The sequence below is a fragment of the Dipodomys ordii genome, unplaced genomic scaffold (genome assembly GCF_000151885.1).
Source record: "Dipodomys ordii isolate 6190 unplaced genomic scaffold, Dord_2.0 Scaffold41, whole genome shotgun sequence".
Classification (NCBI taxonomy): Eukaryota; Metazoa; Chordata; class Mammalia; order Rodentia; family Heteromyidae; genus Dipodomys; species Dipodomys ordii.
In genome coordinates this window covers 9,608,511-9,636,390 of record NW_012267257.1, presented here as the reverse complement: position 1 = coordinate 9,636,390, position 27,880 = coordinate 9,608,511, and the positions used below count along the sequence as shown (strand labels likewise).

Genomic DNA, 27,880 nt, shown 5'->3' with positions numbered 1-27,880 from the left:
TCACATTTCTTTTTAGAGGGAACCACATCTACCTCCCTTTACTGGCCTCCAGAGGATTTTTGCATACCTTTCTTCTTTTCCTTCTTCGATGGAGCTTTTGGGGCAGCCTGTTGGTCAGGCTGACCATTGGTTGCACTTGTTTCTACTTCGTTAGACATGGCAAGAAGACAAGCAGCGAACCCAAGCACCAACAGACACTCAGTGACACCAGGCGATTCTCAATGGGCAGTTCTCAAATGAACATAACCTATGACACACACCTGTGGGCAGAGTTGAGAGACACAATGAGAGCAGAACATGGCATACCTGGGCTTGTCGCTGTTGAGGTCTACAGCTAGTGATTGTCTGCCATAGTTCTATGGACTTCAGTTTCTTCTCTTACAGAGCAAACTCTAATATCAAGGAATTGGGTGGAGCTGCTTTCTTCATGATTTCCAAAATAAGAAAAAGTGTGCTTAATAGCTTTTTCTTTATGCACTTGATCTCTGGTAGCATTTAAAAGCTATCCTGCACAGCAGCTCATGTTAGATCTTTGGTACAATGAGTTCTATTACTAAAGGTAGGGATTGAGGTGGGTATGATGAAACAAACCTATAATGTCAGCCCTCAGGAGATAGAAGCAAGGAGGATTATGAATTTGAGACCACCCTGAGCTACCTAGTGAGCTCCAGGTCAGGTTGAGCTAATAATGTTATCCTGTCTCAAAAAAGTTTGTGTATTGGGCTGGGAAGGTGGCTCAGTGGTAGAGTGCTTGCCTTACATGCATGAGGCCCTGGGTTCGATTCCTCAGCACCATATAAGCAAAAAGAAAAAAAAAGCTGGAAGTGGCGTTGTGGCTCAAGTTGTAAAGCATTAGCCTTGAGTTGAAGAACTGAGGGACAGCGCCCAGGCCCAGAGTTCAGGCCCCATGACCAGACCCCCCACCCCCCAAAAAAAGTTTGTGTATGTGTGGAGGGGGTGGGGGAGACCAAAACTCATGAAGCTTCAGAGCAAAAATAGAAATACATGGACTATTGAATTTGATAATCTTGCAACTGGCATCTGAAAGTGGATGTTATAAATTATAGTTCTTCACAAAGTCACTCAACTATAGACAGTAAGAAGAGTGGAGTTATGAAATTAAGGATAAGCCTCAGAGGTAGAGTGCTTGATCCTCAAAACCACAAGGGAAAAATATAAAGGTAGTTATTAATTTTATCTTGGTCACATTTTTAAAATATAAAAAGATAAGTTAAATATATATAGTCTCCAGAGCTATACAAACAGTATACCTTAAAATATCTGTTTTTTACATTCACATTTACCAGAGAAAGGATTAATTTCTCATTATCCATTGTGCAATTCATTGAGTATAAATACGTTTATGTTCTACTTTAGTATTGGCATCTTCAAAATAGTTGTGTTATATGTTTTCAAGTAGCTCCCCCGGATCAGAATATCACAGCAGGTAAAACGGAATAACATAGTCACTGCCAACACACAAAAGTGAACCACTAAGTCAGGTGCTGGTGGCTCATACCTGCCATCTTTGCTACTTAGGAGGCTGAGATCTGAGGATTACAGCTTGAAGCCAGGCCTCTATCAGACTCTTTTGTTTTTTTGGAGGGGGGGGGGTCCAGTCGTGGGGCCTGAACTCTGGGCCTGGGCGCTGTCCCTCAGCTCTTCAGCTCAAGGCTAGCGCTCTACCACTTGAGCCACAGAGCCACTTCCAGTTTTTTTCTTTTTGCTTATGTGGTGCTGAGGAATCGAACCCAGGGCCTCATGCATGCAAGGCAAGTGCTCTACTGCTGAGCCACCTTCCCAGCCCCTCTATCAGACTCTTATGTCCAATTAACCACCAGAAAACCAGAAGTGGAACTGTGGCTCAAAATGTTAGAGAACTAGCCTTGAGCACAAAAGCTCAGGGATAATGCCCAGGCCCCTCGATCAAGCCCTACAACATACCCCCCCCCCCCGCAAAAAAAGTGAGCCTCTGTTTCAAAAGACTTTTTTACTTCCTAGTAGTCCAAATTTAGACAGGAGAATGAAAGGGTGGAACTTCTAGGCCTGGAGTCCTAAATCAAAGAGCTTTACAACCCTCCTATATGGCTGACTATTGGCTATAGCACTCCTCTATCATGAAATTCCTCTCCATTCTATGCTATACCACCCTTCTCTACATGAACATTTAACTGAAAGACTACATCCGTCACCTGTGAAGGTATATTGTTTGTTAGATATCTAAGAAAAAAACTGAGTCTTGAGTTTTTACACAGGTTAAATTGCACTTAGTCTGAGTTGTGTCAACATGGTTTCTTGAATGCTGTAGTTAATTCCTACCCTTTTCAGTTTCTATACAGTCTTTCTAGTCTTAATGAAGTAAGGAGGCCAGGTCATATGGTAGATTATAGGTCTGGCATCTTGTCTTCATGCTGGGGAAGATAGGTCTTCATGCTGGCTGATAGGTTACTGAATCTGTCAGTCTAGTGCCTGGGACTGGGAATTTCCTATGGATCTGTCCCCTGCGCCAACCTATTTAGGCCCGGACCAGCTAGCCACATGGACTCCATGCCACGTGTGTCTCTGTGACCATGTCCTGGTCCTGTCTCCTGGCTAGTCTCCAGTCAGCATGGCATCCCAATTCAGCTCTCCATTGGAGCTGGATTGGCTTGTTGGTATTGTTCTTGTTATTTCTTTCCTCTTTAGCATGTTTCCTGGCTGGGTTATGTATATTTGCGTGCTGCAGGCCTTTGTAACAACTGGTGGCCTGCAGCCTGTTAACTATATAATAAAGACCCCAATATTCTATATTTTAAAATGCGGCTTCTGGGATGATTTACCTTACAACATTAACAGCCTTTATATACACAGATGCATACACGTTCATGGACATACACACATACATATACACATAATGTCTATGCAGATATTACCAAAATAATTTAGTTAGATTCCTGACAGCAGACAGTCAGGGAGGTAGCCTATTTTCAGACAGAAGTCCATGCCAGACTTAGCTGGGGCTAGATACTACTAACCTTGCACTTGAATTAAACTATCCATAGTAGCCCTATGAATATGATGATGTAGCATTTGTTGTTGTTGTTGTTTTCCATTTCTAAGGGTAAAGCCACAGCACAGAGATTTCACTACCTGGGAGTGGCAGAACCAGGCAGAACCAGCCTGTCTGGTTCAAAACCATAGTTTCTTGCTGTTCTGTGGATGCATGTGACCTTTGAACCCCCATACTAACTATAGAGCTTCTCTATTATACACCTATCATGGTACCAAAAAGACATGCCAGGTCCTGATCCCCTGAACTTTTGAATATGACTTTATTTGGGAAAGAAGTCTTCAGCATTACAAACAAGTTAAAGGTTTCGAAACAGACTGTTCTGATTTTAAGGCGGGCCTTAAATCTAATGACAAATGTCCTTATTTTGAAAAGGCAGAGGAGAGTGAGGCACAAAGATTCACAGAAGAGAAAGTGATATAGAGACAATTTGAGCCAATGGGGCCAGTGGAGACAAATTGGGTTGATACATCTACAAAGCAAAAACAGCCAAGTATTTCCAACCAGAAGCTAGGCCTCAGGCATGAAATCAATTCTCTCTCAGAGATTCCAGGGAGGATCAACACTGTCATGTCCAGGTTTTGGGCTTTTTGACTTCATGACTGTGAAAGAATAAATCTTTCCTTCTCTAAGCTACCCACTCAGCTGGTAATAATTTGTTAGTGCAGCCACGGGGAATAGGTACTCCTCCTCTATTTTGTACGCCTTGATTAGCTTTAGGGGTTCCCAAATTTATTTCTTGGTGCCTTGATAGATAGTTCTTCTAGTCATTTATGCACTCTTCTAATGTGGGGCTAATATTTATTCTCTTTGATTTCATGGAATTCACTCCAATCAAGCAGGTATATGCCCATGTTGACAATATAAGGAAGTGAGATTCAGCTCTTTGCTGAGCTATGTTGACATTCATTTTCTCTCATGTTCTCTTTCTCCTCTATGACCCAGTAGCCATCTGACTATTATTGCATGAAGATTTCAGGATTAAATATTGAAAACTAATGGCTTCCTTACTCTCTGCCTTTTCCTATTTTCTTCCCTTCAAAGGACCGTTAACATCCACTCGGAGTCAACTTCACCCACTGACAGATCTCCTAATCAGACCCAATTACTTTTCCTTTTCCTTATGTTGGGGTACCTCCCTACTGCACACACAACATAATCATACTTGGGTTTGTGTGTGTGTGTGTGTGTGAGCATTCCCCCCTTACTTGTTTTAACTCCTATGACAACCTTGAAGGCCCAGTCCATGACTTGTGTTTACTAAATGAGGATGATACAGATTTATCTTGAATGGTGAAGTTTCTCTAAATATTCAAATAACATTAGAAGCTTTTATGCTAAATCTGAAAATGGTTCCCCTTTTAATTTATGACAAAAATTTGGACTGTCATGTTGTAGAAAGACACTTGAGAATACTTGGTTCCTTCTGGTCTTCAGCCTCATTTCCTTTCACTACTATCTACCCATCCCAAATACCTTGTTTCTTTTGGAATGCTATGTGGTTTTCATTCCTTACATTCTCATAGTTGCTAGCTGCACCTGCCCACATCCTTTCCCCCAGTTACCTGAAGAGAGTAGATAGGACTTCTTCCTTCTCCCTATAAAGACATATGACCCTCACATGGTTTTCACTAAAACCTATTTCACACTTTCCTCATCTGCCCTCTGGCAGATGGAAAAACACTAATTCCATATAGAAGACATTCATGTGAATGGTAATCTGAGCCATTTTGGCGATGCAGTTTCTTCCTTGCTTGTTATGTGTATTTATTTGGGGAAGGGGCAGTGAGTTCTGCTGATCTGGATTCTAGGGAGAGATTGGTAAACTGAGAATGGGAATTACACATTCCTGCTTGAATGTCACAAGCTTCTCTTGCCTTGAAGCTCAGGGGAGGGAGATTCTCTACTCTAAACAGCAGTTCAGCACACAAGGAGCAGGCGTTTCTTCTCATAACAGCCAGCACTTGTGGACCTGGAGACCTAGCCCTCTCATCTCCCTTTGGACATACCAGCACCCAACCAGCCCCGGGGCCCAGGTCTTCAGGAGGACATCAAGTCTAGCATCAGCCCAGTGGCAGTGTCTTTCCTTTTTCCCCCTTAGATCTAGGATAAAATTTTCTTCCTCCTCTTCTTCTCCCCTTTCCTACCCCACCTCTTTCCTCCTTCCCTTTCCACTCTTCATTCTTTTTTTTTAACAAAGGCTCTCACTATGTACTCAAGCTGGCCTCTTAACTCCTGATCCTCCTTCTTGATCCTCATGAGTACTGGATTATAGGCATGTGCCACCACACCTGGTGTAGTTGTCTTCTGTAGTTTGTTTACACAGGGATGAATGGGTATGTTGGCTCTACCTAATAACAACTTTATACCTAGTTAAGGCTTAATATTAGGGTCTTTAAAAATAACTGATGAGTACTGGACTTCAAGCAAAATAATGATAACACACATCTGTTTTAATTTGATAGCCTGAAGAACTGAGCTTTAAAAATAACTTAAATAGGAGCTAGGAAGGTGACTCAGTGGTAGAGCGCTTGCCTTGCATGCATGAGGCCCTGGGTTTGATTCCTCAGCACCACATAAACAGAAAAAGCCTGAAGTCGTGCTGTGGCTCATGTGGTAGAGTGCTAGCCTTGAGCTGAAGAGCAGAGGGACAGTGCCCAAGCCCAGGTTCAAGCCCTATGACTGACAAAAAAGAAAGGAAGGAAGGAAGGAAGGAAGGAAGGAAGGAAGGAAGGAAGGAAGGAAGTAAGGAAGGAAGGAAGGAAGAAAGGAAGGAAGGAAGGAAAGAAGGGGCTGGGAAGTGACTACAGTGGTAGAGTGCTTGCCTTGCATGCCTGAGGCCCCGGGTTCAATTCCTCAGCACCACATAAGCAAAAAGAAAAAAGCCAGAAGTGGCGCTGTGGCTCAAGTGGTAGAGCGCTAGCCTTGAGCTGAAGAACTGAGGGCAGCGCCCAGGCCCAGAGTTCAGGCTCCAGGACCAGACCCCCCTCCCCCCAAAAAAAAGAAAGAAAATAAAGATAAATATGACAGGTTCCACAGTTTAAGTATCCATCTTTATATATATTTTAAAGGTATATATAATATGGCATTCAGGGCTTTGTCTATGTGCTCTAATTTCTTAGTCGAAGAACAAGAACTAAAAGAATGTGTGACTGGACAGAGCACATTCTATTCTCCATGCAGAAAGCACCTGGAATTTCTGCACGCTAAACACAAGTCTTCCTTGCTTAAGTCAATGCTACTTTGAGTTCAACAATGCATATGTTGACAGAAAAGAAAAGATGGCTCTAACCTGAGTGAAATCACTGGAGGAAAAAAAGCAACCTAACTGTTAGTTTGTTTGTCTGTCTTGGAAGCCTGAAGCCATACTTTCCTCTAGGACATTATTTCTGACAAGAAATGTCTTAGCTCATTAACCCTGGTGATTTGTTTTATTCAAAGCGATATTATAATGAACGGAAAAGTATCACAAAGCACTTTGACAGGCTGAGATCCCTTCCTAGAGACTTACATTCAACATTCAAAGGCATAATCCTTTCAACCATATTACATAATTACCATTTGAGCTCATAAAACATTTACAAGGTTTTACAATGAATTGAGTTTTGGAAAGGGACCAACTCTGGAAAAGAGATCCTGACAATTTCCTTTGATTGCTTTCTCAAACTAGGGAATTGTTGAAGGAAACACATAGTTTGCGTTAAGCTATGCAGCATGTTTCGAAGCTCTACTGTGATAAGAATTTTCTTACAAAAGGGAATGAGTGAGCGTAGGACATGAGGGAATACCAGTCTTTCATAGATTGGATTAATTCCCAGTCCCTTCTGATCAAGAAGCACAAAATTAGGAACCACACACCTGGAGCAGGGGGTATGTCACCAAGAGACAGAGATTAGAAATGAAAGCTCAAAAACATATACAAAACTTACACAAGCAGCTCCCCAGCTAAACATAGCTGGTGTTTATTCTAATTCTCTAGGACAGGCAGTTTCCTTCATTAGGAGGCTGAAAAGAAATTGAGTAACATATCTGGAAACAAATGACAATCTAAAGTTACTCTATAACTCTCCTTAAAGCCCTATATGGAACAGGAAGGTATCAATGAAGTTTTGATAATTTTTTTAAAAGCCACCTTCCTTTGAATGATGGTATCTAACTAGGATTTCTGACAATATAAACCTTCCTGAAATGTGCGAATGTCTTCCTTCCATGAATCTATAGTCAGATGACTCAAGGAGTCATCTGACTATAGAGGGCTTAGGGGATATACACTGTAGAATTTAGAAGGTCATCTTATAAGGAGCACGTTCTTTGCACTAGTTAAAAGTCAGCTAAAGTTTAGTCCTTAAAGCCATAGTATTTTTCCAGCCTGGAAAACCTACTATAATGGACAGTGGAAAGGTGAGACTTTCTAGAGACAAGCTTGGCTGACACCTTCTTATACTTGCTTGACCTTCTGACAGTAGGTCTGTCCTTGGTATCAGCAATGATACTACACAATGGTTGCAAGAATCTGAAGCAACATCATGATACAAATTTGCCAGCCCAACCCTCTCCCTCTCAGCATGCCTTTGTACCTTAATGATACAGAGAAGGCAGGACTTTTCTTGGCCAGTGCCAAAATTCCAGTAAAAGGAATAACTGGAATTAAGGAATTAATGGTGACCCCATCCTACCAATAGTAAAACATCAGATTTTAAAGTTAAGAGGAATGGTATGAACACCTGATATGGTCAGCCAAAGCTGGAGGCGTACAGCAAACACTTGTACTAGCAAATATAAGGCCTTGAGTTCAAATAATAGTCATGCCCAAATAAGACAGGTAGACCTCACATCTATAAGTTCTCTAAATGTGAGGGCAGATCACAAGCTACTTTCTATGAATATATGGGTAAAAATAGAACAAAGAAAAAGGAGATTGTTTTAAGACAGGAAAAGAGAGATTAAAAAAAAAGGAGTGACAGATGAGACAAGGCTGGTTGCATATATTGACTACATGTGTGGAAGCATCACAATGAAACCTCTTTGTGAAAGTAATGCAGGTTAATAAAAATTTAATGAAAACATTTAGAAAAATACCACCTATATTGACCCTGTACATTTTTTTCTTATCGTGATTCCTTAAACATACAGCAAGTATTTCTGGAGCCCTGCATTACACTACGCATTATAAATCATCTAAAAATTATTTGGAGTAAGTATGAGAATTATGAAGTTTATATAAAAGAATACTGAACATTCAAGGATTTTAGAATTGGAGAGGCCCCCACAGATACCCAAAGAAGAATGTATATGAAGTGCTTAAAACATTTATCTCAAAAGCCCTACAAAGCAGATTGTGTCTCCATTTTGTAAGTTAGTCAACAAACAAGATCCATCCCTAAGTAAGCTGCTGAATTCAAAATTGAGTACAACATGTTTTGTTTTTCTTTAATAACATGTTTCTCTCGATTTTATATTTGCTTAAATCCCACTCATTTTGACATGTATTTTTGAAAGCTTTAGCTTTAACGTCTCACTTAAGTTTTCAGGAAGAACCATCTAAAAAAGATCAAGGAGAGAGAATTGAGAGACCCAAGAACAAAGCAACTGAGGCATCTTTGCTGTGTGCCAGTACTTTGTACTGGATGGAGAACTTGTTTCCTCATCCTCTGGAATGTGCTGCGTGTCTCCGCTGAAGTGCTGAATAGGACATGTGAAATATTAAACACTAAGACAGACCTCAGGTCCAAAAGGGCAGCAAAAGGTCTGACCACTATCTCCTACCTAGCCTTCTGAGAACAAGATACTACCTGAGACACCGTGGCCTGAGTAGGATAAGGGGCAGAGACAAAACAAAAGATTAGTTATACTGGGGATATAGGTCCACGGGAATGCACTTGCCTAATGTATTTGAGGTTTCCAGTACTATCATCAGCTTGGTGAAGACATGCAACTTTTTAAAGAAAAAATGAAACTGAGAGGAGTAAAGGGTGTATGGTTTGCCTAATTATAAAGTAGCTGATTAGATGAACGCTGTTCCCACCAAACTCTACATCTCAGAATGGGCCTCGCTGTCCTCTTGTGAGATTGTTCAATATATTTATCTATACAAAGCTTATCACTTGGAGATGGAACCAAGAATATCCTCTTGGCTTGGGGATATAGTGCAGTGGTAAAGCAATTGCCTAGCATACATGAGGCAGCACCACAGAAAACAACAGCAAAAACAGAAAAAGTATTACTTCTCTTTCATAAATATACTAAGTGAAGAATAGGCAAGAAGGTAACTGAGTAATTTGAAAATGGTATTTTATACATGATTTGAAAGTTATCTTTAAAGTATTATGAAATAGTATGTATATGAAACGAAGAATGTCACATGGTCAAATTCTGCTTTTTTTTTGGCCCATGTAAGACTTGCACTTGGTCAAACTGCCCAGTCCATTTAGCTGCTTTGGCTAGCTCTGAGACACAACTGACAGATCAAAGAACTTAAATTTAGTTCAGTACACAATCTACTATGCAGTACCTATTCTTCCCCCTTCCCCTTTGCTTCCTTCCTTCTTCTTCTTCTCCCTCCTGGCCCTTCTTTACCCTCTCATTATTCTTTCCTTCCCTTACTTCTTACTTACTTTCCTTCTTCCCTCCCTCTCTCCTTTCCTCCCTCTTCCTCTTTCCTCCTTCTCTGTCTCTGTCTCATTTGTCTTTTGCTATTTTTGGGTTTGTCTGTCTCTCCCATTCATAACATGAAAGACCACTTCAATGGAGTTATGTGTACAAACTCACAGCCATTGTATTAAAACAGCTGAGTAAAAATATGATGGCAAAACAGATCCTAAGCTTCCTCCTTCAGCTAATAATCAGAGAGCTGTGGGGAATAAGGCCTGCTGTGCCCTTCTCCCTAGCCTTCCCCACTTACACAGGACCAGTGAGAGCAGCCTCGCCTTGGCTATCTATCTGAGCACTTTCCTCAGGGGTTAGAACACACCAGGTGTTAGTGGTTATCTATCGAATCATCTACATTTGGTGACAGCCACACATCCAGCATCGGGACACAGTGACAATAGCAAAACGGAGTCCACAGGCTTGTATGTGTAGTTTTGCAATGATAGTCAGAAAGTAGACAAAAACACACATGAAAGAAACGTTTTCAAGAGTGTTCATTGGTAATTTCTACTCAAGGATGATTACAGGCCTCACCTTAAAAGTCTATCTACACAATAAAAATAAATAAAAAACAGTCTATCTGATAGTGTAAGAATTAAAGCATGCTGGGGCTGGGAAGGTGGCTCAGTGGTAGAGCGCTTGCCTTGCATGCTCAAGGCCCTGGGTTCGATTCCTCAGCACCACATAAGCAAAAAGAAAAAGCCGGAAGTGGTGCTGTAGCTCAAGTGGTAGAGCACTAGCCTTGAGCTGAAGAGCTGAGGGACAGCGCCCAGGCCCAGAGTTCAGGCCCCACAACCGGACCCAAAAAAAAAAAAAAAAGAATTAAAGCATGCTATTTAAAAGAATCAGCTTATTAAACATTAAGCTGTAAATAAAGAGCCATTTACACTCATAGAAATATTTTATGAAACATACCATGTCTTGGGGAACTTTAAAAGCAAGCAGGTAATCTTAAACTTTCCCATTTCCAGAAACTAGTGCAAACAATACTGCCTGAGATTTGGTTTCTTCTTTAATAGCCTAGCTGAATTATATAAAATCCCGATGTGGTTTTCCTTTCCAGGCAGAGTCTTAGATTTATATAATCCTCAAAGCCACTGCTTAAGTGTTGCCCTACCTTTTGTAACTCATGTTTCAGAGATGTGCTGAGCTTTGAAGAATTTGAAGGAAGAAAAATCCAGCTGCCTTGTAACATTAGCGTAGAGCAGTCGGTCTGGAGTGGGTACAGTAATTACATACAGAAAGGTGGAACTTCTGTGTTGTTACATTTCTATATGTAGACCCAAACCCTGAAATAGTTCCTGTAGCTATATAGACTCAACAGGAGATCTGTTTAAATCACCTGGTTTTGGCATGTGGTGTCTGGATGCCAGGCAACCTTCTGGTAGAATATACTCTTTGTTTTATCGTTCTGTCTACCTATAAGATTGATGTTAACCTTCCAAGAGGAATTTTGTCATTGGCTTGCATTTCCTTTTCTGATCTGATCTATTCTAGTTGGGTGAGATTTTTGCAGCCAACTTGGCATTTTGCTTTCATCTTCAAGAACATTGGTGGCCCTGCTAACTCCAGTGATTAATAATAGCTTTTTCTTAAAAACCACTTACTATGGATTATGGTTACTGTCATCTTTGGTGTTTAGTATATTAAGTATCACTTTAAGAACAATTCTTCATGATTTAGTTTATTTCTAAAAGTGGACTTGATTGCTTTAAAATAGGACAAAGAAAATAAGAGTCATTTAAAAATATTCAGGAGGTTGGATGTGCCTATGAAATATGTATTTAGAAAAACTCTGCTGAAGGGCTGGGAAGGTGGCTCAGTGGTAGAGTGCTTGCCTTGCGTGCTTGAGGCCTTGGGTTCGATTGCCTAGTACCACATAAGCATAAAAAAAAAAAAGCCAGAAGTGGTACGGTGGCTCAAGCGGTAGAGTGCTAGCCTTGAGCTGAAGAGCTGAGGAACAGTGCCCAGACCCCACGACCGGACCCCCCCACCCCCTCAAAAAAAAGAAAAAAAAGAAATTCCTACCAAATCTCTGGTTTTGATTTAAAACTTACCAAGCAACTTGAGATATTAATATTACCTCAATTTTGAAAATTTACAACACAAAATCCAAAAACAGTTCTGAAATGACTAGCTTACTTACCCTGCAATTTTGCTTACAGTCACTAAAAACTATACAAATCTCCAAGAAGCTACTGCAGAGTGAGCACAAGAGGAACAGAGTTGGCAGAAATGCCCAATCACGAAGTTCGAAAAAGTTTTTCAAGGTCCTCTGTGTGTGAAGAGAGATTTTAGGACAGGACCATTCCTGTGTGATACCAAATATTACAGAATGTTGCTAATCTACAAAAGCAAAATCTTTCAGGAAGCCAATCTCCATTATACTTCTGACAGTTCCTTAAAGTGACCTCTCCAAGTAAGAGGAAAACAGGGGGCAGTGTTTCAAAGAATTAAGAATTCTTGGGGGGGAGAGGGGAGGGAATCACACACACACACACACACACACACACACGTACACGCACACAAGCACGCACGCACGCACGGTTGACTGCTCTTCTTTTGTCTTTTGTGGTTGTACTGCTCTCAGAACTCAAGAAAAGACCTGACAGATTACCTTAATGTGTAAAAATGTTAACACTTTGTTTCTGGATTTTAAAAATTCATATATATATATATATATATATATATGATTGCTGTATATATATTATTTCATATATATAAAAGTACACAATAAAACCATTAAAAATGAGAACTGGAGAGAAAAGAACTAAGAAAGAATAGTATAGGTACATTTGATTGAAGCACAATACATGTATGTAAGGAAATGCCATAGTGAATTCCTTTGTACAATACATGTATGCAAATAAAAATAAGATAGATTCATAGAAACTATCCTGGTTATGGACACCATTTTTCAAAAGCTCAAGTTCTGCAATATTAATTATAGTTATTCTTTTTTAAAGATAAACACCTCAGATAACATTAAATAATGCCTTTAAGAATCCCAGAAAAATACTAGTTTTCTTTCCTTTCTTTCTTTTTTTTTTTGTCAGTCGTGGGCTTGAACTCTGGGCCTGGGCCCTGTCCCTCAGCTCTTCAGCTCAAGGCGAGCACTCTACCACTTGAGCTACAGAGCCACTTCCGGTTTTCTGGTGGTTTATTGGAGATAGGAGTCTCACGGTCTCTCCTGCCCAGGCTGGCTTTGAACCGCGATCCTCAGATCTCAGACTCCTGAGTAGCTAGGATTACAGGCATGAGCCACCAGTGCCCGTCTCTTTCCTTTCTTATCCAACATATATTTCTTTCATTGTAAATCTAGACAGTGTTCTACAAGATTGAAGCAATTCATACCTTAAATTTGTATTAACATGCAATATAGTATTTTTGCATACACCTTATACTGTGAGCTTGATAACTTAGTTTGGATATTTTTAAAGACCCTTCATTAACCATACATGGCTTCAATGAACTGCCAGTTGCCAAAGGGCTTAACTTATTTTAAATGCAAAATTTATATACCAGGAGAGTTTACTCTTCCCGGTTTTCTAAACTATCAAGACACATTTACTGAACTTACATGCTGTTTTTAAAAATGCATTACTCAAAATAATCTTCAGCTTCACATAGTTTTAGAGTGAATCTACTATTGGGTAACTTCTACTGCTTTCTTGCCAAGTGAGTCTGATGGATGTTAATAGTGATATTACTGTATTGCCTAACAGTTGAGCTAAAAGTAATCTTTATGAGTAATATTCTGTCGTGGTTATTCAAATATTGGCTAGAAACTGGGCTGAGTATTTGTTCTTTATACTTAATTATTATTTCCAAATCTGCTTATCACTTGGAGCCACACAAGTCACTTCAATTGTCAAGGACTGACTTAAGGGCAAACAATTAGTTAAACAAACAAACAAAAATCTCACTCAGCAATGGGACATCTTCCTAGAGCAAGAAAATGGCATGAATGTGCTGAATAAAAACTATTCTAGTTGAGTTTCATTAGCCTTGTATGTGGTTAAGCAAGGACTTACCATGGCATTGACATTCCATAATCCTGTTTTAACAGGAAGAGAACTGGCAGGGATGGTTTCTTATTGAATGTCACTTGGCTAGGTTTCAGATGAGACTTTTTGGCCCTTTATGAGATTTTCCTATTTATATTGAACTGCACAAAAATCTTCTGGTTAGAATACACAGGAATGTCAACATCTATGAGTCACTATAAAGGAAGTTTCCATGGTTCATAAAAATGTAATATTTAAGCAAGATGTTTCATTCAATTTTCTGTTCTTTCAGAGCAGGCTTCTTTGTCCTCTGAACTATGAATGATCTTTGCAAGATTCTACACCTGCTAAACAAATGACACGTCAATACTGCAACATGGGATAGACGTAGGTGATTAGATTAGACGTAGCTCAGTCTGTAGCTCTCTTAGGATCCCTACTAAACTCATTAAATAAGAGTGACTTGAATTTGTCTTGAAGCATTAGGCAGATTCACCCACAGTAGTATTTATTTATTTTTCCTATTATGTAGCATTTTTAGGATCAAACAATGCAATTATGTTATTTGTTTCCTTAGCTGAACTCTATAGCTATAAGCAAAGACAAGTCCTCTTTGAAAGAGATTATTAAATCCTTAATCCAATCTTTATTAAAATGACTCAAAATTGCAGGCAAAGAGGTTAAGGCAAATCCTCAGAAGATATTGACCCAGCTCTTCTACACGCCATGGAAATCTTACAGTGCAGCAAAATGTGAAATTAGAAAACGTTTGTAGTTGGGGCTGGGGATGTGGCTTAGTGGTAGAGTGCTTGCCTAGTGGGCATGAAGCCCGGGGTTCTGTTCTGCAGTACAACATCAACAGAAAAGGCAGGAACTGGTTCTGTAGCTCAAGTGGTAGAGCACTAGCCTTGAGCAAAAGCTGCTCAGGGACAGTGCCCAGGCCCTGAGTTCAAGCCCCAGGACTGGCAAAAAAAAAAAAAGGAAAAGGAAATATGTGTAGTTGCAATGTTTTGTTAACTAGCAAGAACTCAACTGACATACTGTAGAAGCATGTAAACAATTAGTTGCTTCAAGGAAAACAGTAAAAAAAAATCAACAATAAACAAACAAATTACACCAACGCTCTGCTTCGTCCCTCTAAAATAAGCAAAGTTTTACATTTAAGATTAACTATTAGACATGGGTACAAGTAAAATTTTTTTAGTCTCCACAGTGTTCAAGGTCCTTACCCTAAATTCCATTTTACCCCTGAACCCTCCAAATAAGAAATTCTCTTGAGTAAAAAGGAATTTCAATTCTTGATTTTGATTCTCTCGATTCTTCTTCTGAATATGTTATCTACCTCACACTGTGCCTAGCCTGCCTCAATAGGCAAATGCTAAGTCAACAGCTTACCATCCAAGATGACCATCAGATTCTACTCTCAGGCTATGAGTATTAGGAAAAAAAAAAAACCCTAAAGGCCTTCAAACGCAATTTCAAGTATGTGGAAGCTGGAACCATTCTCCAAGTTTTTACAATTAGAGACTGGAAATAAGCTTCACCCTGAAAGTTGGTGAGGTGTGCCAGCAAATTAATTAATATAATGAATCTATATCCCTACTGTGCACCAATTCTTCCATAGGTTGGGATCCATCTATAAACACAATAAAGCTCTTTTCCCTTACAGTGTTACAGTCTGGACAAAATCTGTCAGCCTAAAGGTTGACAGGCTTTCAGAAAAGAGACACAGTTAGCAGAGATAGGTAAGGTGGAAGAGCAGGAAGTAGGGTTGGGGGTAGTTTGAATGGGTTCTTTAGAAATGCAAAATGAATTGTATACTTTCTTTTTTTTTTAATTGTGAAAATACTGTACAGAGGGGTTACAATTACATGGGCAAGATAATGAGTACATTTCTTATCAAGCTGAATTATATACTTTCTAAACGTTTAAGATTAAGTAGTTGTACAAAGAGGTTACAATTCCATAAGTCAGGTTATGCATCTTGGTCCATGTCAGCCCTTCTTTTATCTTCCCTCATTTTGAATACTTTATTTTTAGAAGTGAAATTTATTGAATGTGTATTATATACCAGGAAGTCTCTCAATTAAATCTTTGGGGGAAGGTATTACCATTTCTCTTTGGTTGGAGAAGAAGCCAAAAGAGCAGAAGGAAAATAACTTTCTGAAAGTCACATGGTCTGATGCCAATGGTGCAACTTATTTGCTTTAAAACAGCATAGACAAAGGAAATTAATGAAGCTTGTTCTTCAAAAATAGGTGCAATTTGCATTAGCCAGAAAATCCACTTGGGAAAGAGGATTTCATAGCAATGTGCAAAGGGTATTCATGTCAGCTTAGCTTGTATACTGGGCTAGTGTTGGGTGATGCCAGAGGAAACTTGAAAGGTGGGTCAAGCTGGATTGCAGGGGATTGTGGGGGGGGGGGAGTTACAGCACCATGCTTTGTCTAGACTGTAGCAGAGAGACAGAGAGGTTTGGAGTGGTAATGTGGAGGCTGGAGTAGTGACAAATATGAGTATAGAGATGCATCAAAGAGTGAAATAGCTTTGTAGTATGACAGCTGCATAGACTGTCCCTTGGAGTGAATCAATGCCACTAGTTTCTTTTATTTAAATACTTGGCTTATCTTCTGGAAAACAAAAAGTCTTTTAATAAAAAGGTTAAGGTCTAACGATATGAAATGTCACATTCAAGGTTATCTCTTCATGACAAGCTGTGGTGCTCAGTGACCCTCAAACTTCAAATAAAGCACATCCTACAAGTGGCTTTTAAAGATATTCAAAGGTCACTGCATCTTGCATCCTTTATTCTAAGATCTATTTCTCCTAAGAAGAAGTACTTCTAATATCAGCATTAAAAACATCTTATAAATGAAATTGTATTTGGAAGCACACTTGCCTCAAAAAATAAAAAAAAAAGGAAGATCTTTTGTTAAAGGGAGCTGAGTAAAATAGTGTCACACCCTTTTGGTTTTTTGTAAATCGAATTACAGCATTTCGCAATTTCTCACATATTTTTCATATAACTATTGGAAGTCTGAATCGATCAGTGCTAGGAAAGGCTGCTGAAGACAGTTGCAGATGTGAAATACAGTATGATAGAATAAGTAGAGTTTGAGTAAGTGATATTAAGATGGCATATGCCTTTATTTAATTTAATTTTATTTATTTATTTATTTTTGGCTGGTCATGGGGCCTGAACTCTGGGCCTGGGCACTGTCCCTCCGCTCTTCAGCTCAAGGTTAATGCTCTACCACTTGAGCCATAGCACCTCTTCTGGCTTTTTCTGCTTATGTGGTGCTGAAGAACCAAACCCACAGCCTCATGCATGCAAGGCAAGCACTCTACCACTAGCTACCTTCCCAGTCCATGCCTTAATTTTCATTACGAAATTCCTCAGATACATGATAATTTGTGAGGCCTCAATGTTTAAAATGTAGGCAGTGTTGGAGATACTGCTCTGTGGCAGAGAACTTGCCTGGCATATTAGCACGCTGAGACCCTAGGTTTGTCCCTTAGCATCCAATAGGGGAAAGAAAAATCAATAGGTTGTTGTCTATATTTTAAGGTCCAGTAACATTCAGTGGAACTCCAAAGCCAAGAAAATCTACAGATAGAACATACAGACATCTGCAAGAGAAGAGAACCCTGCACACCTCCAGCTGCTGCCATGGCCAGCTCAAACATCATTAACTGGTACTTACCTGTCCCAAGTTGTTGGGGAAAGCGCCCAATAAATTCAAAATTCAACAATAATTGATAAATCAAAGGATGACATGAAAAAACAACACTCTGATGATAGGATTTTGTCGCTGATCAAGGTATGAATTATTGGTTTATAGCCTGGGATTCTTGGACACAGTAGAGACTGTGCAAACAGTAAAGGGTTAGCAATCGAATCTCAGCTGTTTAAAGAACCTAACAGACATTACATCTTAGCCCACAATACAGCTGTACTTGACTTTAAAAAAAATCAAGTTTCTTTGATTTGGGAAGAAACTGTGTGAAGTCAAAGCAATTACCCATTCAGCCCTGAGCCAAAAGTTTTATCTATTATCTCTACTGAACTGGTTATTTAATCAACAATCTTGTGGTGGGTATGTTTTAAAAGCAGAAACAAAAGACTAAAGTGTGATCTTTGGATCAAATATCAGCTTGAAAACTTTTCCTTGCAATTGTATTAGCCAGGTGCTTGCATCCACCAAGTCTGATAGACATATGGGTGAAAATGAGTCTTCCATTGCTAGAAGTTAAACCGTAACTTGGAAAGACCACACCATCTGGAGAATTTCAGTAACAGCTGTCTGCCATTCTCAGGCCCTGAGCAGATATAAACTAGAACAGCACATGAATATTGTTCATTATTAATTAACTTAACTTTTTTTTTCAAAAAGAGGGCTTGGAACTGTTTTTACTTACACCAAAAGATGATAAGACAAGCAAAGGCTTTCCATTTTGTTCACTCTATAATAAATTATGGTTAACTTTGTAAGTGAAAGTGGCTTAAGTTACTCATTTATCTTGCCATCTGGTTATTGTTTTCAAATGCCTACTACGTTCAAAGCACTCTATTGCGCTTATATTTGGCATCAAGGCAGGCATGATCTCTGTTCTCAGTGGGTAGAAATACTCTCAAGTATAGACAGGAAGAAAGAACAACCAAGTAATAATTATAACTGATGCTAAGCATTTTGAAGGAAATGTTTCTAATTTGGATAGAAAGCTTCTTTCCTATCATTGTAAGAGAAAACAAAATAAATACTCCTTCAAATAATTCATTTCAAATCACTCTCTTATTGATATCAACCATGAAAAGCTATCACTTTCATCTTACTATCCTTTAACAGTTTACAAATTATAGGTTGAAGCATCAGGTGGGGGATATTTGCATTTCCTGTTTGCTGAGTGTCCTGTAGCCATTTTGCTGCAGGAAGTACACCTTTCTGACAACACCTGAGGAAGGAGATAATTGTGTGATATACAGGTCATTAGAGATTATCACTTGCAAAGTTATGTGAAAAGCCCAAGTTCTGAGCCATCACCATCTCCATTAACACAAAGAAGAAATCCTATGCTCATTTAACGTTCAGTGTTGTCACCTACAGAAGCGCAAATAATCGGGAGGTGATGCAAATGTGTATTGCTGAAACCAACCATGTTCTTAACCACCCTATTTTCTAAGAATACAAGAGTCACTTTCCGAGGAGATCCAACTACTAAACATCAGATTTAAATGAAACAATATTATGAAAATGTAATCAGGGCTTCCCACTGCTGGTATGGGTTCAAATGTGCTACCTCATTCTGAGAGAATTAGCAAGGGAATATAAAATCACACTTAGTTATGTCACTTTTATCAAGGAAGTGATCTTGGTAAGTTTTCATAAGTCCTGGCTGTATGCATGAAGTGTAAGAATCCAGATTCTAAAATACAACATAGTTACATCCATTATTGCTGTAGAAAAGAGTCCTTGTCTAGAAAGCTGGGTGTTTGCATTGCTGTTCACTAACTGGGAATGGACTTTGGAATTTATTTTGTGCATTGTTTTGTTTAAGAGGGCTATGATAGTATAGGCTGTATAGCTCACCATGAATCTAAGACTTTGCTACTTTGCTATAGATTATTTACATGTCTGCTCCATCTAACAAGCCCTGCTGGACCATGTTTCATAATGACCCTCTATTTACATGTTTCCCTTCATCCCTACAACACATTTCTTTATAAAGAGTTTCAACAAAGCTCCCCAACTTTGCCTAAGTAGGACAAATACCACGCCAAATTCCCCCTCTCCAATAAGCTGTACCACCTTGTATCATATGCATAGTCCTTCACTGCCCATCTGACTCACACTGCAGTCTATTTTTACCTTTTGTACACACACAGCACAGATACTCCTTATTAAACTTGAAACACCTCAGGTTGAAAAGGTATAAACTTTATAGGATGCATTTTCTTCCAGGCTTTCAAAAGGATTCTTATAAGAATAAAAGCTGTAAGAAAGTCTGACTGCTCCTAAATTTTGTGCCCTGTGGGTCAAATTTTCCTAATACTGTATTAAGCAGGTATCACTGTTGAGTCTACTATGCACACTTTGAAATTTAGAGGCCTTTCCAAACAGGCTACAGATTGTACAAATGCAGAGCCACCTGTGCTATACAGATAGATTATTCCCTTCTCTTTTCCCTGAATACAGACAAGAATATACCAGGCTTCTGTTAGTGTCTTCCTTCCCTGTTAACACTGACTTTCTTCACTTACTTATGTGTCATTTAAAGCTCACACAAGATGTGTAGTCTCAGGGAGATTTCTACTGATCCCTTATGAGCCATATTATTTTTTCCACACTGGCTGTAACTTATCACTTGCCTCATGTAAAATTCTCCTCTCAATTCAGCAAAGCTTTTGGGGGTAGAGAATAATTTGTCTGCTTTTCTAAGGGCCTACACAGTCTGGTAAAGAGCAGTGTGCTTTAAAACACTGAGCAACACACAACGAAGTTGGGTGGAGCATGCCTGCAATCCTGACGCTCAGGAGACTGAGGCAAGAAGGTTCGAGACTAGCCTTGGCTACATATTGAATCTTGTGTGAAAAACAAAACAAAACAAAAAAGCAATGAAACAACAAAGATGAATATTCTTTTGCTCATTAATTAGATTTAAATAACTTTTACTTTGTTATCTTTTAATGGAATATACTTTTTTAGTTGCTAATCAGTCTCCACTGGAATTCATGCATCCTCATAGCTAGGTTAACTCCTCTGAGTCAACATGTAACTTTTCTGCTTAAATGAAGGGGTCTGCTTAACAATTACAAATCTGAATTCTTAGTCTGATATCTATGGGTTGGTATAAGTCATCTCTTCTTTCCATGCAATATGGTCTCATAGCTCTCTGCCACCTGTGTTCTCACTTGGCCAAACTTTCAAAGTTCAATCTTTGGTCAAAACCTATACTTGCTCACCTATGTGATTTCTTTGTGTTACTTCCTAACACTACATCTTCTCAACTGACCTTTGCTTATCTGACTTCCATCTTTTCTTTAAAGGCCAAGCCCAATGACTCTTCCTCTTAAGCTATGTAGCACCCTTTATCCCTTAGTTATAATAAAATTCTGCCAGGGGCTGGTGTCCCACACCCATAATCTTAGCTTCTCAGCAGGCTGAGATCTAGAGATTATGGTCTGAAACTAGCCTGCGTCTATGAGACTTAGCCAGAAGTGAAGGTATCTCTCAAGTAATGGAGTGCCAGCCTTAAATGAAAAAGACAAGCAAGAGCACAAAGCACTGAGTTCAAGCACCAGAACTGGCACAGAAGTAAACAAACAAACAACTAGATGCTACATAAGCATTTATATTTTTCTATAACTTTTTTTGTAGACAGCACTTGACATATGTCCTCCAGCATTTGTAAGGTCAATATTTGCATCCAATTTTCAATAACAACCTTTTTTTTTTATCATTTAGAACTTCAGAGAGCCAGATAAATCAGAAATCTATCCCTCCTCAAAACAAGCCAACAAGTTATCAGGCAATTAAGCAAACAACTCTACATCAAATACACTGTAAAAGGTACCTTGGACATGAAATAAATTTTTAAAATAGCTGTTTAAATTGAAACTATAAGCATGTCTTATGAGTCTTACCTATAATTGAACCTTGGTCCAGGTAGAAATGAAAATGGAACCTCAGTATCACTTAACTATTGATAGATGAGCCTGTCCCATTAGCTACATATTTGCTTTCTGTTTCAAAAGTGAGATCAAATAGAACCAAATCCAATTTTAGAGGACAAGGGGGAATAAATAATTTAAGGAAATATAACAACAGCAACAATAAAAAATAAAACAATTAACAGCAATAGGATCCAGTGCTGATATAATTAAAGTACAACCATAACTTTCCTTAAAGCATAAACATTGGAGCACCTACTATGTATAATCATTGTGATTTCTGATCTTCTGGCTTGCAGAACAACTGTATGGCTTAACACTGCAGCCAAAAACCCACCTGGTTCAATGTTATTCATACAACTACGCCAACCATCTGGTATATATTCAAACACACTTGGCTTATTTCTATTGCACTAAAGGTTAATCAAAATTACAAAGTAAAAAACTGCACTACCAAGATGAGTTGTATTTATAAACTGATTTTGTTGAACCCCCTTTGTAAAACTACTTAAAAAGCATAAAATAAAATGTACTTTAGCCTATAAATTACATATCACAAGCAATCAGAACAGAACTTAGTCCTAATCAAACATTTAAAAATATGAGAAATGAAAGCTGAATGCATTGGTATGCATTTGCAATCCCAGCACTTGGATGCTGCAAAGTTCCAGCTTGGGCTACATGCTGAGTCCCTCTCTCAAAAATTAAGGAAGAAGAGAAGGAGAAGGAGTAGGAAGGGGGAGGGGGGGAGGAGGTGAAGGCAGAGGAAGAAGGAAGGCAAGGAAGGGAAGGAAGAGAAGGAAGGGAAGGAAGAGAAGGAAAGAAGAGAAAGAAAGGAAGGAAGGAAGTTAGGAAGCAAGGAAGGAAGGAAGTTAGGAAGCAAGGAAGGAAGGAAGGTTTGTTGAGTCCAGTCTGGAGCAAGGAAAGGAAAGGATTATTTTTCAATTTCCAGTTTAGAGGGTATGGATTAACTCTAGACTGTTAAGTAGATTTAATTTCTTGCCTATATTACAGTGGTAATTTAAAAGTTAATGTTCATTTCTACTCATTTATGAATGAAGTACTGCAGTATTCTATTGGAACTCACATTCAATAGTTTCATGACTTTAAGGCAAAGTGGTCAAATTTTCAGTGTAAATTCTCTACAAATTAGCTTGTCTAAAACTCATCAAGGAGCCGGGCATTGAGGGCTCACGCCTGTAATCCTAGCTACTCAGGAGGCTGAGTTCTGAAGATCGCTGTTGAAAGCAAGTCGGGGCAGAAAACTCCATGAGACTCTTATCTACAATAAACCATTCAGGAAACAGAAGTGGCTCTGTGACTCAAGTGGTAGGGCACTTGTTTTGAGCTGAAGAGCTGAGGGATAGTCCCCAGGCCCAGAGTTCAAGGCCTATGATCAACCAAAAAGAAAACAACAACAACAACAACAACAAAAAATGAGAACATTTTCTAATATCACCTTAGTAAGTGCCCCAGTTGCTCTAAGGAATCTTGTTTTTGTTTTCCCTTCTCTTTTTACCTTCAAGGCAACTCATTTTACTGATGGAAAAAAATGAAACTCAAAATTATACTTCTTCTCTTGTACAGCAAAGCTGGCTTGTGGACATGTCATTTGTAGTTCAGAACCCAAGGTCTTAACCACTAACCTATCTCCTCAAAACCAGAGCTCCAATTTGCTACCGAAGGATCACACCCTTGTATTTTTCAGTCTGAAGTACGATCCCGGCCAAACATCAGTCTCTGTGTAGGACTAGTCATTCTTAGGATGGTTTTGCAAGGTGGGTGTGGGACTTAAGGGCCAGAAACTCTGAGTAGCATTTCTGAGAAATGGGAGAGCTGTAATTCCAGTGAAGGTCTGCTGATGGTTAGACTTTCTGGACATTGCTTCATTGGTTTCTTCTATGATTTTTTTCCTCACTGCAAATGTGGCATGATACTTATTATTCAGATAAACATGGGGATTCCATTTGTAAAGTTTGAAGCTTGAATCCTAGCTCTACCACTTACAGCTAATCATATTAGCACTAAGAAATGTTTTTTTTTCTCTTTCCTGTTATTTAAAGTCAAGTCAAACATAAGGCTCCATAAAAATTAAGTGCAATAGACTCATTTATGGGGGGCCTTCATCTGTATTCTGGACAGAGCATGAAAAACAAAACAAAATATTTTATGGGTTAGAGAAAACCATCTGGTTCAAGGGTAGTGGTTTACTGGAGTTAGAAAAAAGGGTAGGTTTACTGGAGTTTAAAAAAAATAACTAAGACAGTCTCCTAATAAATTGAGATTAATTATACTCTTTAAAAACTTGAGCAGAGGACAAAAGATTTAGAAGTGGAGTGATAAGACAAAACAAAGGCATATATTGGTATTCTTTGGATTAAGAAGGCAAAAATTGAGATATTGGGGAAAATGACCAAGTTAGATAACTGTACTTTTTCATCTTTCTATATCCTAAGATTCACCCATGGTGTTTAAATGCTTTTGCTTCATTATTTCCATGACTAGTTTAAAGCATTATTTCAAATATTTTCTTACACTTTCCACTGAACAACTGAATCATAAAAGTGATTTATAGAAGTTGCTTTTAGGTCACATGAGAGCTTGTTGAAATACAGCTGGCCGAGCCTTCTTCTGAGTTCGGTTCAGTAGAGATGGCATGGGGACCACACTCTTAAGAACCACGGCCTTAGAAATGTTTTATCTATGAAACACACACTGAGCTAAGTGTCCAATCTTGAGAGATTGAGAGTTAATTTGCTACAAGTGAATTTATGTATAGTCTAAGCCACATAAAATCTGTCACATGAGGACCCAAGCCAATGCCAAAGTAACACTAAATCAGATTGCTGAGCAAAAAATAGAGGCACATTTTATCAAGAGAATGTTAAAAACATTTCCACTACCCAAATGTATTCTAAGTTTAGCTGTATTTTTTTTATTTAGTTAGTATTTTACTTTTGATAGTGTTGAGGATTGAACCCAGTGCCTTCATTCATGGTAGTTAGGTAGCCTAGTGCTGAGTTCTTGGACAGTATTTCAGGTTCCGATTTCTAGAATTACTGCTTCCTACCTTACTCTCTCCATTCATGACATTCGTCATCCATTCTTGCTTCCTGGTAACATTCAGTTCCACTTCCCCATTACTCAGAATTCTTACCAGCTGACATCAGCTAAAGGTTACTTTTCCCCAGATAGCTTGTGTCAGTCATGATAGCAGACAGAAATTGCCAGGTGGCTTCTATATTGAGGCAATAATTTCTCTTCGAAACTGTGTAAGCCTCCATGTTTTGCTATCTAGATAGCGTAAGAATTAGCAAAGGGGACAAAGTCCTGGGCTTCAAATAAGTTTGAGGGATAGGAAGAGGGTAATGCAAGTAGAAAGGAGATTCTACTTCATTTAGTCATTTCCATTTTTTAACCAGGAAGCAATCTGTTCCGATTCTGCTTGGTCTAGAGGCAAGCTTCCTTCCAGGGTTGGAGAAGGATGAGGAAGGGGGAGTAACCATGGCAACCTGCCCAGCTATGTGGGCAAGGATAGGATGAGGCCCTGCACGTCCTGGGAAAAATGTTCAATTCTAGTCTAGTTTCTCAGTTTAGTCCGGGTGGTCCCTCCCTTCCCACTTCCTTGGCTAGACTGCTGACTTCAGTGGAAGGATTGCTCCTTCTCTGTAGGGAGTCTGAGAGGGTGTGGGGAAGACTTAAACAAGACAAGAGGTCATTTTGACCAAACCAAACAGCAGGCTGAGAACAGAGAGTAACTCTCTGTCTGTTCTAGCGTGAACACAAGCTAACATTCTGACTTTGTGAATATTAAGTGCTTGAAAGATTAACATTTTTTTCAGGTAGGTAGGTAGGTGGTATCCTATTTTGATGAAGAAATTCTCCATTTGCTTTCAGTACTCATAGCAATGTACAGTTTAGTTGGTCAGGGGGCCAAAACAAATAACCTAACATCTATTAACCAAGGTATTCTAAATCAATAGATTATCTTATCTTCCCAACAATCCAGGAATAGGCACTATTGTTCTTCAGATTAGAGAAGTTGTGGAGATCATATTTGGAATGAGACTTCAAAACTCAGGCCTTCAGTCACTAATCAATTGTGCTAAGTGGTTACACTGTGAAAGCTAGCCCTTCGTGTCTACAACCCAGTATTATTAGTTCTTCGCTCAGCCATTTGTCTGGGTTTTACCTCCCAAATAAAACATGATAGCCTACTTTCCTTCATAGTCACATGATTAATCTGTGAGGATACTATGACTTAGAAGTCTCAAATACACTTAGGATATGTCAAAGCTAGTCCATCTTAGTGTAACTCTAACCTCTGTAACATTTAGTGGCGCTGCTTCAACTTTAAAATTACACAGCCACACTAGTAAGAATTTTAAAATACCACATTGTGTTATTCAGGTGTTTCATACTGCCAATCTGATTCTGGTTCCATTTCTGTCTGAGGGATAGAAAGTTTTTGTGTTTAGTCAGTTCCTAAACCTCCCTGGCCAGTCACTTTGCAAACTCTCCTTCTAGCTAGGGAGATATAAGTTCTGGCTAGCCTTAGGACAACTTAAACACCTGGAGAACTCAGTGTTCAGGAAGTAGTTGTCCCACATATTTGAGCATCTTAGCTTTGTCTTTAAGAATACTAATAATTAAAGCCCCCAGTTGAAAGAATGAAAGGAAACAAACACACACACACACACATACACACACACACCCCACTTACAAAACTAGCCAGGTGCTGGTCACCAGTGTGGTGGCTCACACCTGTAATCCTAGCTGAGGCTAGGATCTGAGGATCTTGGTTCAAAGCCAGCCCGGGCAGCAAAGTCTGTGAGACTCTTATAGCCAATGAACCACCAGAAAACCAGAAGTGGTAGAACATTCGCCTTGAGCTGAATAGCTGAGGGACAGCGCCCAGGCCCAGAGTTTAAGCCCCATGACCAAAAAACAAAAACAAAACCCATAAAACCCCCACGAAAAACAAACAAACAAAAAACCCAACCAGATCAAAGTATAGTTAGTTGCACACTTGAGCCTACAGAAATACAAGAATAGATAAGCAATGAAATAGCAATATATTAATTATCTATTTCTCTACAAAGACTCCTACTGGCCATGAGCTACTCAGCAAATCATACATTCCCCAGCTCTCTTAATTCTCAGATAATTCAGGCATGAGTAAGCAGGCCAAGAAATATCACCCTGACCATCCATCCAGTCAGCAACTTCCAGAGGCCCTACACCATTGTCATACCAACCAAGAGCCTTAAAAGCAAAACTCTTCCCCTCTAATAAGAGGACTGAAATCCCTCCAACCTTTGCAGCAAGACACCAAATAGGCTTAATGAACAGGAATTTGGACTTTAGGTTAAATTCTAAACTCATAAAGTCTGTGGTAGAAATGCAAACTCCGGATTTTGTCCTTCACGTATCAGGAATGGCTTTTAATGAATATTGTCTTCCTTCCTTCACCTCGCTCATCTCCTCAGGTAAAGATCAATTGTGTGTGCTCCGCACTACACAGAATCATCACACAATGGCAAATGAATACATACTAGAGCTCAAAGGTAGAAGGCATTTTTCCACTTTTCTGCAGTGTAGTTTAAGAATAACCAGTTTCTAGGGCAGTGATTGGTATGAACGGACAGGGCTCGGAGTAGGAGGAAAAGGAGAAAGTTATTCAGCAAATACAGAAGGAAAGAATCCAGTTGGCCTTAGGAAGAAACTAAGAATCTGGAATCTGCTCCTGCAATATGCTTTGGAAAAGACCATGAGACCTTCTTTGTGCTTTCTCCTGGAGACGTTATATTCTCCAAGGTTCATGAAATGCAGTGTTTCTTTTTTTCAGATACCCAGTACTTTACCAAAAAGGTCTTTCTGCAGATATTTAAGGAAAGCCCGTATTCTCAAGACAATGAACTCACAACATTGTTGAGGCTTATTTCCCTTCACTGAGGGGAGAGAGGGAAGCTGGGGTGAGTGGGCATCGGGTCAGAGAAGGGCAGCCTAATCAAGGGGAAGAAAGGGGGCATGAGGACAAGCCATTGGTAGCTGCGGGGGGGGGGGCTCCCCCAGCCCCTTCCTCCTTCTCCAACTGCCAGTAGACCCTTCTATGTGGGGAGCCCACCTCAAGACTGGAAGCAAGATAAATTATATACCCCATCAAAGCCATTCCAGGAGCCTTATCATGTCAGACATCTCCACGACATTGTTTTTTTGTTTGTTTTTGTAGCTGCCTTCATTCTCGGGCCATTATTTCAGTTTGAGTTGTCTTGCCTCCTTCTCCCCCACTCTCCTACTTTGCCTGATTGGGGCCAGAAATTCTTTCATTAAGTCACTTTATAGAGCAACAGCAACATTTACTATTCATGAAGTCGCCCCTCCATAATTTTTAAGTCTTTCCATGTGTCTGGAGGCTTGTTCCTGCTCTTCGCATTTCATAGAGCAGATCTTTTCCTTCCAAACACACACACACACACAGAGAGAGAGAGAGAGAGAGAGAGAGAG

The 27,880-nt window shown here is 39.4% G+C and overlaps 1 protein-coding gene across 5 annotated transcripts in view; it reads right to left on the bottom strand.

The window, feature by feature from the left end:
* Dab2 (Dab, mitogen-responsive phosphoprotein, homolog 2 (Drosophila)) overlaps nucleotides 1–27,880 on the bottom strand; it is a 51,616-nt gene that overhangs the window by 22,513 nt on the left and 1,223 nt on the right. For all 5 annotated transcript variants that reach the window (XM_013018598.1, XM_013018601.1, XM_013018602.1 and 2 more), the window contains exon 2: nucleotides 68–260. In XM_013018598.1, coding sequence (XP_012874052.1) covers nucleotides 68–158 — 91 coding nt within the window. In that variant the 5' untranslated portion in view covers nucleotides 159–260. The remainder of the gene's footprint in view (nucleotides 1–67; nucleotides 261–27,880) is intronic.